The sequence below is a fragment of the Ornithorhynchus anatinus genome, chromosome 18 (genome assembly GCF_004115215.2).
Source record: "Ornithorhynchus anatinus isolate Pmale09 chromosome 18, mOrnAna1.pri.v4, whole genome shotgun sequence".
NCBI classification, from domain to species: Eukaryota; Metazoa; Chordata; class Mammalia; order Monotremata; family Ornithorhynchidae; genus Ornithorhynchus; species Ornithorhynchus anatinus.
In genome coordinates, this window is record NC_041745.1 from 9,913,454 (window position 1) to 9,927,624 (window position 14,171).

Genomic DNA, 14,171 nt, shown 5'->3' on the forward strand with positions numbered 1-14,171 from the left:
TTCTCACTAATGTTCATGGATTCTCATGAAATTCCAATCATATAAAAATTCACTGGTCTCATTAATATCTATGAAATCTAATTAAGTCATAAAATCAAATAGCCATGCAACCTAATTAATACCAGAAGACTTAAGTGAATCTTCTTGTGATTGGATAAGAATATTTTATGCATGGAAGGGGTAGGAAGAGCTCACCTAACCTCCACAGGCTCTCTGCACCTCTCTCTCCCGATCCCTCCCCCCCCCCCCCCTTCTTTTCCCTTTTCTCCCTCCCTAAACATTGGGAAAAAGGAAGGCTGCCATCATCTGGCCACATCCTTGCAGGAAGCCTTTCTCAGATGTGTGTTGTGAGCTCAGTCCCCAGCTCCCCAAATTTGAGACTCTCTGGCAACAGGCAATTCCACCCCTCCCTCTCCCTGCAGCCCCAGCTTCTGCCATCCTTTTCAGATGAATCATCTTCCTGAATTCCAGCAACCAAGGGAGAGAGAATCCTGCCCAGGCACCCCCTCCTCGGACCCCTTAGAGAGCGTTAGCCAGCCAAGCTGGACTTGGACCTCCCCTACCCAAGGTTGGAGGTTGTCCCTCACAGACCGAGGTGCAGCATCAATGAATCCAAAGAAAAAGGCAGTCACCTCAGTGACCACATTCATTCTCTCTGTACAGCATCCCCGTGAGCAAGGGGGAGAATTGCCTTATCCCGTTTGGGGATGAGAAAACATCACAGATAATTAAATTCCTCTGGTATTAGATATGAGGTTGCCACATTTGTGTCAAGAAATTTGGACATTTCTTTTTATCCTGCCATAGCTACTGATAAATCTCTAGAATCTGTCCTTTTCTCTCCATCCAAATGGCTACCATGCTGATCCAAGCACTTATTTACCACCTTGACTACTGCTTCAGCCTCCTCACTGACCTCCCTGCCTCCTGTCTCTTCCTTCTCCAGACCTTACTTCACTATGCTGCCCATATTTTTCTAAAAAAAACCCACTCAGTCCACATCTCCCCTCACCTCAGAAACCTCCAGGTTTGACCATCCATCTCCTCATCAAAAAGAAACTCCTCACCATCAGCTTTAAGGCACTCGAGCAGCTCTCCCCCTCCTACCGTGCCTCGCCGATCTCTGGACTATAACCCAATCCACACATTTCGCTTTTCTATCGCCACCCTCAAATGCCTTCTAAAATCATATCTCCAAGGGGTCTTCCCTAAGTCATCACTTTCCTAATTTGTCCTCCCTTCTGCGTAGTCTGTGCACTTGGGTATGCAGGCCTCTAGCACTTTGCTATTTGCTCCACAGCACTTAGGTATGGCTCTGTCTGTTGTTATTTCAGTGCCTGTCTCCCCCTCTAGTCTGTAAGCTTGTGGGCAGGGATCACCTTCCACCTATTTGATTGAATTGTTCTCTCCCGAGTGCTTAGTACAGTGCTCTATATACAGTAAGCGCTCAAAAGTGCTCGTTCATTCAATAGTATTTATTGAGCGCTTACTATGTGCAGAGCACTGTACTAAGCGCTTGGGATGAACAAGTCGGCAACAGATAGAGACAGTCCCTGCCGTTTGACGGGCGATAGTGGAAATGGGTCCAGAGAGAATCATGGGAGCTGGAGGGAGTAGCCAGTACTCAAAGTCACCACTTTGTGGGAATGTGAATGATCTAGGCTTCAGTTGATGTTGTCTAGGGCTACTGGTATACTAGAGAGAATTTGGTCTTTATCTGGGTTTAAACTTGAAAAGTTCCATAGAAAAGTAACACTGAATATCTCAAGATCTTAGCTCTAATGAAAAGCTACGTACCTCCCTTTTCCCTTCCCTGCCTCCCCGCGCACCCACCCCCCAACTACCAACCCAAAATCACTCCTAGAAGCTTTGTTGTTCAGGATGTATATGCAATTTTTAAATTATTCACATGGGTTAAACATTCCAGAGGGTAGACTGGAGGTCTTTTGCATATCCCAGTAGTTAGGGAGGCATTTATGTGGGACGGATGCATTTGGGAAAAATAGATTTCACAGCTGTTTAACTCCCTGTTAGAATGCAGCAGCCAAGGATGCTTGTTTCCCAAGTAAGACATTGAAAATGGAAATGAACACCATGGAGGTTAGAACACCTTGGATTTGCAATTGAAACACTCACTGCCTCTCCCCCAACTCCCCAGGGCTCTGACATCAAGAGGAAGGTTAGGAAAACCCCATGGGGTTCTTCTCCATAGGGGGAACATGCTACCTTTTGAGATAGTCCTCAGGAATGTTGAGATTTAGAGGGTTCCTATTGGTAAACTGCTTTGCGATCCTCTCAAAAAAGACAATGTGATAACTCTCACCAGGGAAGACTTCCCAGCTTGTTAACCGGCCAGGCCAGGCCCTTTGCTTTTTCCCCACTCTCGCCCTATGCCTGACAGAAGAAGAGATCATTTCACTGGCTAAACGAAAACCAGGGTGAAACTCAATTTTGTGATAACAGGACTGTAAGGACCATCCTGGGTGATGGGTTGGTTTTTTTATGGGATTTGTTAAGCACTCACTATGTGCCGGGCACTATATTAAGCGCTGGGGAGACACAAGATAATCAGGTTGGACACAGTCTCAGGTTGGACACAGTCCCTGTCCTATAGGGGCTCACAGTTTTAATCTCCATGTTACGCAAGAGGTAACTGAGACATAGGCAAGTTAAGTGGCAGAGCTGGGATTAAAACTATTAGCTAAAATAAGGTATTTAAAAATTCTCTTTAGATTTCTTTATTCCATGCCAGTCCAGTCTCTTTGGAGATTCACCTAATATTTGAAGTGAGTCCTACTGTTGGTCCAGCAGAATAAGCACAGTCCTGGGCATCTGGAGACACGTGGTTACAGCACAATCCTGGGAGTCAGAAGGGCCCGGGTTCTAATTCCAACTCTGCCACTTGTCTGCTGTGTGACCTTGGGCAAGTCACTTCACTTCTCTGGGCCTCAGTTCCCTCATATGGAAAATGGGGATTAAGACTGTGAGCCCTATGTGGGACAGGGACTGTGTCCAACCCGATTTGCTTGTATCCACCTTAGTACTTAGTACAGTGCCTGGCACATAGTAAGCACTTAACAAATACCATAATTATGAATCATTATTTATATTTCGGTCGGGTTTCGGCCAGTTAGGGCTGAGCCGTCAGCGGCGAAGATTTCTGACCCAAGAACCACCTAGGGCTTGCCGAGAGGTAGATTGAGCCAGTCAAATCAATCTCTGGTGTTCATTGAGCACTTACTGGGTGCTAAGCCTTTGGGGGAGTGCACCATGATAGAGTGGGTCGCCCCTCAAGAAGCCCACATCTAGCGGGGAAGACAGAAATTAAAATAAGTAAAAGATACATACACAAGTACCGTGAGGTTGGGGTGGCAGCCCCAAGCATCTCGACAAAATCACCAGCTAACGTGGGTGGCAGAGACTGCAACGGTTACCAAGGCAACCACCTGTTGGGTCGTGGCACTGCGGCTCAGCATCGCCACGACGCTGCGGTCACTTTGCCCAAAACACAGGCGCTGGCACGTCGAGCCCTTTCCGGGGGCCCCCACCCCGCCCCGTCCAGCCGGGCGGCCAGGATCGACCACAGGCGGCCTGAGGCCAGCACCGGAATCCCTTCCTGAAGTCTCAGGAAACCGAGGTTCATCCACTGTCTTTGACAGGAAACGCCTTCCTTTTTAGCGCGCGCCAGAGCTCTCAAAGGCGGGGAAACGGTGCCCTGAAAGTTAAGGGGTGTCATCTGGGGATGTCGAGTGCAGATTAGAGAGGGCCCAAATTCATTTTCTCACCGAACACATCCGCCACATCTTTTCATTTCATTATTCACCCGGACGAGGACCCACCCTCTGTGGCGTGGGTCCTTGCAATTTGTTGCCGGATCACTGGAGCTAATGACGCCTTTGGTACATTTACTTTGCAGATCTGAAGAGGGAAGCCAGTATCTGTCATATGCTGAAGCATCCACACATTGTTGAACTTTTGGAGACCTACAGCTCAGATGGAATGCTTTATATGGTTTTCGAATTGTAAGTATTTTGATTGTTTTGGATTTGGGAGTTTTTCTAATAAGGCTAACATTTCTCTTTGTAATAGTTATCAGCTGTTTTGTGGCCAGCCTAGAATCAGAGGGATTTTTAAAGAAAGGAAAAAAATCCCACAGTATAAAAGTCTGAAGGGTTTTTTAGCCCCCTGAGTGGAAGACTGTGAGCCCTGCATGGGACATGAGCTGCATCCAACTTGATTAGCTTGTCTATACCCCAGTGCTTAGTACAGTGCCTGGCATATAGTAAGCACTTAACAAATACCATAAAAAGGCACATACGGTATGACATGCAGTCTTGTAGGGAGTAGTGATTTTTTGAATCTTGGTCTAGCCTGTGATCCAATTTTTATTAAACTAGCCCCATGCCCAAAGCAAACCAAAATGAATATTTTATTCTTTGACATCATGAAATTTTAGTTTTAGTGGGAAGATCGCAGGCCTCGGTCACAGAGGACCTGGATGCTAATTTCAACTCTGCCAATCGATTAGTTAGTGGTATTTTTGGAGCACCTTCTGTATGCATAGTACTATACTAAGCGCTTGGGAGAATACGGATTCAACAGAGTTGGTAGGCATGATCCCTGTTCTTAAGGAACGTGCACCTTAGGCTAGTCACTTAACTTCTCTTTTTCTCAATTTCCTCATCTGTAAAATGGAGAATAAATATCTTTTCTCCTTTGTCCCTAGACTGTCAGCCCCATGTGGGCAGGGTCTGTATCCAACCTGATCATTCTGTATCTACCCCAGGGCCTAGTCCAGTGCTGTGCACATAGTAAACCCTTGACAGATATCCCAGTTATCTTTATTGTTTTTGTTATATTGAGCCGATCGGTGCGCAGGTTGTGAATTTTCCCACTAGTGTTAATAGCGTGGCTAGAAATAGCACTAAGCAAGGCACCTCCTGGAACCAGAGAAATAGTTGGTAAAGAGTAATGAATTATTTCTGAAACTCAGATCCAGACATAATTTGAAGTGAATCAGGTAGATGCATCTGATTATTGAGAATATTGAGAAGCAGTGTTGCCTAGTGGAAAAAGCACGGGCCTAGGAGTGAGAGGACCTGGGTTCTAGCCCCGGCTCTACTGCGTACCTGCTGTTGGGCCTTGTGCAAGTCACTTGACTTCTCTGTGCCTCACTACTCTCATCTGCAAAATGGGGATTCAATCACTGTTCCCCCTCATACTTAGTGTGCCCCAAGTGGTGACAGGCTTATCATCTTATCTGCCCCATTGCTTAGTACAGTGGGTGGCACACAGCAGGAGCTCAACAGATACCACTATTTGTTTCTTCTTTGACTTCAGTTTCAACAGTTTGCTTTTAATAGTTATCTTATATCACTGTCTGCTTGCCTCTTAAATATTGATTCTCAAAAACGAGGTACATGGAGAGTGTTTTTTTCGGGTCAGTCTTCGCAAAGTTATTCGGTTATGCTTTTGAAGCCGTTTTTCACAAAGTCTTGAAATGTAGTGAGATGTGAGCAGAGGAGGAGATCAACCCCGACATTGTTTTTGTCTTGTTGGTGTGTACCCCCACCTAGTGGTTAGGAGAGAGATTGCTTGGGCACGCTAATGCTGCTCTGAACGTTCTCCCAATAAATAATCAGTAAGACCTTTGGGCCCTCTGTTTCACTCAGTTGAATTTAACGAGCACTTACCCTGAGCAAAGCACTGCACTCGGGAGAGTACGATATAACAGAGTTGGTAGACACATTCTCTGCCCCCAACCAGCTTACAGTCTATAGGGGAGTTCTACACTACTCTGATGAAATGGGGAAAAGGAGTTAAAACAGATGGATCCTTTTTGCTACCAATTAATAGCTCTGGTTAAGGAGTTGTTGGTATGGAAGTTTGAGGGGGGAGAGGGGCGAAGGTTTATGGTTTTTGTTAAGCATTCACTGTGTCAGGCACTGTATTTGGTGTTGGGTAATAATAGTAATAATGTTGGTATCTGTTAAGCGCTTACTATGTGCAGAGCACTGTTCTAAGCACTGGGGTAGATACAGGGTACATACAAGCTAATCAGGTTGGACACAGTACCATGTCTCACATGGGGTTTATGGTCTCAATCCTCATTTTACAGATGAAGTAACTGAGGCTCATAGAGGTGAAGCACTTGTCCAAGGTCACACAGCAGACAAGTGATGGAGCTGGGATTAGAACCCTAGATTTTCTGACTCCTAGGCCCATGCTCTACGCACTAGGCCACGCTACTTCGGTGTTGGTCTTCCTCTGGGTTGGTCCTTCCTTGTGTAGATCAAAAAAAAAAGCTGCTTGCAGGCGGATAGTGAAGAGTGGCCATACAGAACCAATCTTCCCCACCTCTCCCACTCTGTCATTCATGTCAGAATTTTCCAGTATGATTTCAGGCCCAGTCATATTAAGGTGATATCATGGTGACCATCTCTCACAGAGTCTGTCACCCTTTTTAGAATTACATACTTGCTCCTGTCCTAGTGAATGCCTCATAAGACACAGGGTGTTTTAACTGGGGTCTAGCATTCTTGATCGATTGTTTCAGAACCACCTTGGATGTGAGATGAAAGATATCTGCCAGCTAACTTCCCAGGGTCTAGATCCTAATCTGAAATCCTTGTGGGATCCAGCACTTAAGAAGAAGAAGAAGAAGAAGAAGAATTGTGGTATTTGTTAAGTGCTTACTATGTGCCAGGCATGGTACTAAGCACTGGAGTGGATGCAAACAAATTGGGTTAGACACAGTTCCCATCCCACATGGGGCTCACAGTCTCAATCCCCATTTGCATATGAGGTAACTGAGGCCCAGTGGAGTGAAGTGGCTTGCTCAGGGTCACACTGCAGACAAGGGGCAGAGCTTGGATTAGAACCCAGGTCCTTCTGACTCCCAGGCCTGGAATCATGGTGAATTAGCACAGGGAGCTGTTGACCTCCTTCCACCAGTAATCAGAGATGGGCAGGCAGACCCCACAGGAGGATTTCCCCCTTAGACCCTGAGCCCCAAGTGGGACTAGGCCTGGATAATAATAATAATGTTGGTATTTGTTAAGCGCTTACTATGTGCAGAGCACTGTTCTAAGCGCTGGGGTAGACACAAGGGAATCAAGTTGTCCCACGTGGGGCTCACAGTCTTAGTCCCCATTTTACAGATGAGGTAACTGAGGCACAGAGAAGTTAAGTGACTTGCCCAAAGTCACACAGCTGACACAGCTGGATCTGACCTGATTATCTTGTATCTGCCCAGTGCTTAGTACGGTGCTTGGCCCATGGTAAATACTTTAATAAATACCAAGGTTTCCTCATCTGTGAAATCAGGATTCAATATCTGTGCTCCCTCCTCTGTAGACGATGAGCCCCATGTGATGGAGGGTGGCCTAGTGGATAGAGTCCCGGTGTAGGAGTCAGAAGGACCTGGGTTCTAAACCCGACTCTTCCTTATATAATGCAGTGTCTTACCTCTCTTTTTGAAACAAATGTGATGAACAAATGGGAGAGCACAACACTGTAATGTAGCTGTTGATTAGTCAGAAGGTGAGGATTTGGGTTCTAATCCCAGCTCCACCTCTTGCCTGCTTTCTGACCTTGGGCAAGTCACTCCTCTGTGCTTCAGTTTCCTCATCTATAAAATGGAGATTTATTACCTGTTTTTCTGAGCTCCTTATGGGACAGGGACTATGTCCTGCCTGCCTGGTTATGTTTATCTAACCTAGGGCTTGGCTAATAGTAAGTGCTTGAATACCACTGTTATTATTATTATTATTATTGCTATTGTTATTATGTGGCATAGAGGCCATGCGGTAATGACCGTGCAGTATTTTAAGACATTAGCCTTGTAAAGCGAGGTTGTTGTATCTGCTTAAAGTTCACTGTTTCCAGTAAACGTATGGTTAGGTGAATCTAACAGTTATAATTAGTTCCTTATACTACTTAAATGGAGTACTGATAGTGTCAGAGAAACACAATGCATTTCCAGAGAGGGAAGGGCAGGCCACTTGAAGCTTGTTTAGAAAGGATTTTTTGGCTTCTTGGAATTCCCCTACAGTGACAGACGCGAGGCAGTTGTTAACGTCCAAAGTGTACGTCCCAATTGTTTTTGAATCCTCTTCCGATCTCTTATTTCCTAATGAAGCAGTGGTTGACCCCACGCTGTTATTTTTTTTAAAAAGTAATGTGGGGTTTTCAAGAGCACAGTTATTGCATTTTCGAAGAAGTAACTACGCATCTGAGCGAAGGATAACTGATGAGTTGAGCTGAACAGGGAGGTGGGAACTAGTTAGGGAGTAGATTTGGAGGCTGGGGCCAGAGTGTTGCAGTTTGGTATTCTGTAAAGGGGAGGGAAGAGAGCCTGTACAATGTGTTGGAATTGGGAAAGCTGAGAGGAAGTTCAATTAGTTTTCCTTGGGAGGAACGAAGACTGCAAGTTAGGGTGTAGCACAGAAGACAATGGAGATGGATTAATCATAAAGTACTTTGTGCAGAGCACTGTACTCTGCACTTGGAAGAATACAAAACAGTCAGTAGACATGATTGGTCCCCACAAGCATCTTATAGTCCAGTGGAAAGATTAGACCCCCGTGGGGGTAAAGAGGCACTGTACTAAGTGCATAGGAGAGTATATTAGAGAAGTCTTAATCATTGACATACAAACTAACTAGAATCAAATTCAGCTAAGCAGGGGTGAAAGTAAGCCCAACAGTCTGGAATGAATGTCTGGGAAAACAATAAATGCTGAAGCAGCCATTCATTCCAATGTGGCAGCAGGCAGCGGCATGGTCTAGTGGAAAGAGCAAGGGCCAGGGAGTGAGAAGACCTGGGTTCTAATCCTGGCCCCACCACTTGCTGCTGTGTGGTCTTGGGCAAGTCACTTAACTTCCCTGTGCCTCAGTCACCTCATCTGTAAAAGAGGGGTTAAGGCTGTGAGCCCCATGTGGGCCATGGACTGGGTCCCACCTGATTCGTTTGTTGCTACCCCAGTGCCTAGTACAATGCCTGGCACATAGTAAGTGCTTAACAAATACCACTAAAGAAAGGTGGCTCTTATTAATTACATGTTTGACCCATGCAAAATCCCCTCTTGGGAATTCTTCCTCCCCGATGGGTAATTTAGAAGAAGTTGTGACAAACTGGCATTTGGCCATTCCCACCAAATGCTATGAAACAGAGTGGGTCCTGTAGAGACTGAGTCCGCACTGGAAATATCGCCTGCTGTTCTGGGCACCGTCTCTTAGGAAGGACATGATGGAGCTGGAGAAAATTCAGATTAAGGTGTCCTAAACAATCAGGGAAGAGGGCAACCTCTCCTTAGACATAGATAGGAAAGATGAGGACTTCACGATCTTTTAATATTTGTTAAGCACTTAATATGTGCCAGGCACCATTCTAAGCATTGGGATTGACAGAGGATAATGAGGTCCCACATGGGCCTTACGGAATAAGTAGGGAGCACAGGTGTTACACCCCATTTTGTAGATAGGGGAACTGAGGCAGAGAAAGATTAAGTGACTTGCCCAAGATCACACAGCAGGAGAGCAGTTGAGGCAGGAGTAGAACCCAGCTCCTCTGACTCCCAGGCCCATGTTCTTTCCAATAGGCAATGTTGCTTCCCATGGTTTAACAACTAACCCTTTAAAGGGTATTTTATTCCACATAAGGTAGTTTAACCCTATTGAGGGGTGACTTTGATTTTTAAGTAAAGACAAAGTGTGAAATTTAAGAGCAGATTTATTTCCTTGCTGAGAAATCTAGTCAATAAGGCAGAGGTAACTAATTAGGCCACCTTGCAAAAATATACCGAAATTTATCCATGTTCCAAATAGTAGAATGGGCACAAAATTAGTCTATGTACCCCTATTAACAACAGTGTGAGCACACTGAAGTTTGTTTTTATTACAGATCAAAACCAGATCCAATTTTACAGGCTTGGCTCTGAATTTTAAAGTTTCTTCTAGCTGAGAGGATGCCAACCAAAAGAAATTAAATGTTTATTTTTAAGCAAGATATTTATGTGGTAATTGTCTTGAATAGTGTCTGGTGCTTTTAGTTAAATAGTAAATCCTAAATTGGGAAGCCAAGGGACTTTAATTACCCTATTATATATTATGCCATAGGGAGACTTACACAGTGATTAACATGGGCTTAAAATCCATTTGTCAGGACAGCAGGCATTAGTATTTTTTTCCATTATTATCAATTTGCATTTTTGATGAACTCATAGTTTTTGCAACACTATATCTATTTGAAACCTGACTATTGAATAAGAGTATGTGTGGTGTTTGAATGTACACCAGAGGGCTAAAATTGCAGCTTTTTTGTTGTGTAGCAGTAAAAATTATACAGCATCATTTTCATTTAGTCAAAGATCTGCATATAATGTTTTCTCGTTCAATCCCATCTGGCATATTTTGTATTGCCTGTAGTAATCTGTGAGTATCAGGCGCTATTGCCCATAAAGACAAGCCATTTGTGCTGTCAGTATATTTTAGCATTCACTTTCCTTTTGGTAGTTCATAAAAAAACCAAGAAGTTGTAACTTGTACACTTGAAAGGAAATAAAAAATTAAAAATATTTCTGCATCAGTTGTGGCTAAACAAGTTTCTGGGTTTGGGGTTTTTTTTATGGTATTAAGTGCTTACTGTGTGTTAGGCACTGTTATAAACCCTGGGATAGATACAATAAGATGATTTTATAGGGCAGCACACTTCGTAGTGGGTTCCGGGGCAGGGGCTACTACTTAGTTGTCAGTCGTATTTATTAAGCACTTACTGTGTGCAGAGCACTGTACTAAGTGCTTGGGTGAGTACAGTCTAACAATAAACAGGCATATTCCCTGCCCACAATGAACTTACAGTCTAGATGGGGAGACAGACATTAATAGAAATAAATAAATGACAGATATGGACATAAGTGCTCTGGGGTTGGGAGGGGGAATTAATAAAGGGAACAAGTCAGGGTGACAAAATGGAGAAAAGGAAAGGAGGGCTTAAGAAAGAGATGTAAAGTTCCTTGAAGGCATAAACTATGGCCTAGTGGCAAGAGCACGGCTTTGGGAGTTCGAGGATGTGGGTTCTAATCCTGGATCCGCCACTTGTCTGCTGTGTTACCTTGGGCAAACCACCTCTCTTCTCTGTGCCCAGTTGCCTCATCTGTAAAATGGGGATTAAGACTGTGAGTCCCATGTGGGACAGGGACTGTGTCCAACCTGATTACTGTGTATATACCCAATGCTTAGAACAGTGCTTGGCACATAGTTAGTGCTTAACAAGTACCATAATAAATATTAAGCCCTTTTGGTTCTAGGGGAGATTCCCAATTTGTCATATTTGGAACCACATCTCAAGTGGATGCTCGAAGACTTGATGCCTAGGTCAACATTAGGGCACTTGATTTTATCTAAGAAGGGAAGATATTGAATAGGAAGGTAGATGGGTATGGGCTTGTTTTCATTACTCAGGTAATGACTTTCTAGCTAGCTTTTCTGTTGTCTCAGGTTTGTGGAAGTAAAGTATTTATCGTTCAGACATCTTGATAAATGAGACTCTGCAGAGATGACTGGGTCTTCCCTGCCCAGAAAACAACTGCAAAGCAATTGGGCTCTAAATCCATATCACTTGGTTTGGTTTTGTTGGCTCTAACTATGTTTTTAAATGGTATTTGTTAGTGCTTGCTATATGCCAGACACTGTACTAAGTGCTAGGGTAGATACAAGCTCCCCTCCTCAAAAATCTCCAGTGGTTGCCTATCAACCTTCACATGAAGCAAAAATTCTGCGTAATCGTTTCTTCTAGATAAGACAGTTTCATAATCAGTACATTGACCAATCTGGCAGCTTCTGCTTTGGTTGAAATGTTTCTCTCCCTGCCCATAATATAAACAGTAGTCTTTGCCTATTATCAGGAGTTTAATTAGTCTCAAATCTGAAATGGACTGATTCACTGAGCACACTTTGAAATTCAAAAAAAAATTTTTTTTAAGTATGTGTTAATAGTAATAGTAATTGTGGTATTTATTATGCACTTACTATGTGCCAGGCACCATACTTAGCACTGAGGTGGGTACAAGTTCAAAGTAAATCACAGGATTTACATGAAATGTTCTTTTAAAAAAGTTGGCAAACAAAAGTGCAGGGAGGTGGTTATTTAGAAAAGTCTCTCCCTTGGTTTTGTTTCATTGTCAACTTGGCATTTTTGTTGAGACTGAGGGCTGCCTGCCCAGACAGCTGCCTTGGTGGTTAGTCTCCTCACTTTTTTCAGTGACTCTCTCAGGCACTAGAGAGGCATCATTTTAAACTATGAATGAAAGCACAACAAAGAAGATTTAGAAAGCTATGGGGAAGAGATAAATAGAGATAGGTAGAGCAGCGCCCAGATACTCATCTCTTACTTGCATTTGCTCTATTTTTCAGGCATGCAAGGGATTGGTAAGCAGTAGTAAAGGGATTTAACACCAGCAGGGGTTAATGCACTGTGCGAAGCACTCGGAAAGTCCACTTGGGAAAATCTCATTCCCTGCCTACAAGGAGCTTGCACCCTTAATGGAGGAAAGATAAACAGAACAGTATTTCTGAATAGAATGCTCAGAATGAATAAACGTACAATTGGAAAGTATTTATACACAAATACTGTTGTCACAAGTGGGTAGTAATGATAGTATGTATTAAGTGCTTACCTTGTGCAGAGCACTGTACCAAATGCTGGGTGAGAAAACCCAGGTGGGAATTAGACACAGTCCCTGTCCTTCAAGAGGCAGTGACTGTTGGGGTGATGGGAATTGGACAGGGAAGTTTTGTTGAAGAAGGTTGGATTTCAGGAGGGATACAAACATGGGGAGATGGATGTCTGTCAGATTTGGGTAGGGAGGGAGGGAGGAGTTCCAGGCCTGATGAACAGGGTTGGTAAGGGGTGGAGGTGGAGAGACTGCAAGGTAGGGAAGGTAGCATGGTACTCTGTGGAGAATTTGCCCTTGGGTGTTGGCAGTTAATAATATGCTACTACCAATAATAATAATAATAACGGTATTTGTTCAGCACTTACTATGTGCCATGCGCTATATTAATCACTGGGGTGGATACAAGCAAATCGGGTTGGCACAGTCCCTGTACCATGTGGGGCTCACACTTTCAATCCCCATTTTACAGAAGAGGTAACTGAGGCCCAGTGAAGTGACTTGCCGAAGGACACAAAGCAGACAAGTGGCAGAGAAGGCACTCAATTAACACTGTTGACAGAGCATTCTCAGAACTTGCCTTGCATGAACCAAATACAAATACCATCATTATTATGATGGACCATAAAGCAAATTTCTCTCTGGGGTTTTTCTGTTGTCCCTTCTGTTCTCCCATTCACCAACCTCGGCTTTTATGGAGAGGCAAGGACCATGGGGGAAGGGCTTTATACTCCAGCTATTTCTGGGACCTAGAGTTCTAAGGTTGGAGTAGCCACTTTGGAACTTCCCAAACCGATCCTTAACCTGCTCCAAATTCCAAATCTAGAAAGCTATATCAGCCAAACCAACCCAGGACCACATTCTTCTAATCCTGGCTCCACCACTTGTCTGCTCTGTGACCGAGGGCCAGTCACTTCCCTTCTCTGGGCCTCAGTTTCCTCATCTGTAGAGTGGGGATTGAGATGGTGAGTCCAATGTGGGACAGGGACTTTGTCCAACCGGATTTGCTTGCATCCACCCCAGCACTTAGTTCAGTGCCTGGCACAGAGGAAGTGCTTAGCAAACACCACTATTATTATTACTGTTATTCTTTGGGGTAAAGGCCTCTAGAGGACTTCATGTAGACTCCCTCACCATAGAGAGCGGAAGTCCCTTGGCCACCGGCGTCTTGTGGCAGCCACCTCAGTGACCCCAGCAATAGTTCTGCTTGTGAAAGGGTGAAGAGTTGAGAAAAAAACAGCCAGATAGTTCTACCAATCAGTAGTACTTACTGAGCACTTACTGTGTGCAGAGCAGTATATTAAGCACTTGGGAGAGCATAGTGGAATTAGCAGTCATGATGCCTGCCCTCAACAAGCTTAAGAAGAGTATTTCTTGTAGCCTGGACTAAGGGATAGAGCATGGGTGTAGGAGTCAGAGGGACCTGGGTTCTAATCCCAGCTTTGCCACTTGTCTGCTCTGTGGCCTAGGGCAAGTCACTTCACTTCACTGAGGTAAC

At 44.3% G+C, this 14,171-nt stretch overlaps 1 protein-coding gene across 16 annotated transcripts in view; it reads left to right on the forward strand.

Moving 5' to 3' along the window:
• Window positions 1-14,171, forward strand: part of CASK (calcium/calmodulin dependent serine protein kinase) — a 321,131-nt gene that overhangs the window by 117,694 nt on the left and 189,266 nt on the right. For all 16 annotated transcript variants that reach the window (XM_029046417.2, XM_029046418.2, XM_029046421.2 and 13 more), the window contains one exon: window positions 3,917-4,022. In XM_029046417.2, the coding sequence (XP_028902250.1) occupies window positions 3,917-4,022 (106 nt within the window). The remainder of the gene's footprint in view (window positions 1-3,916; window positions 4,023-14,171) is intronic.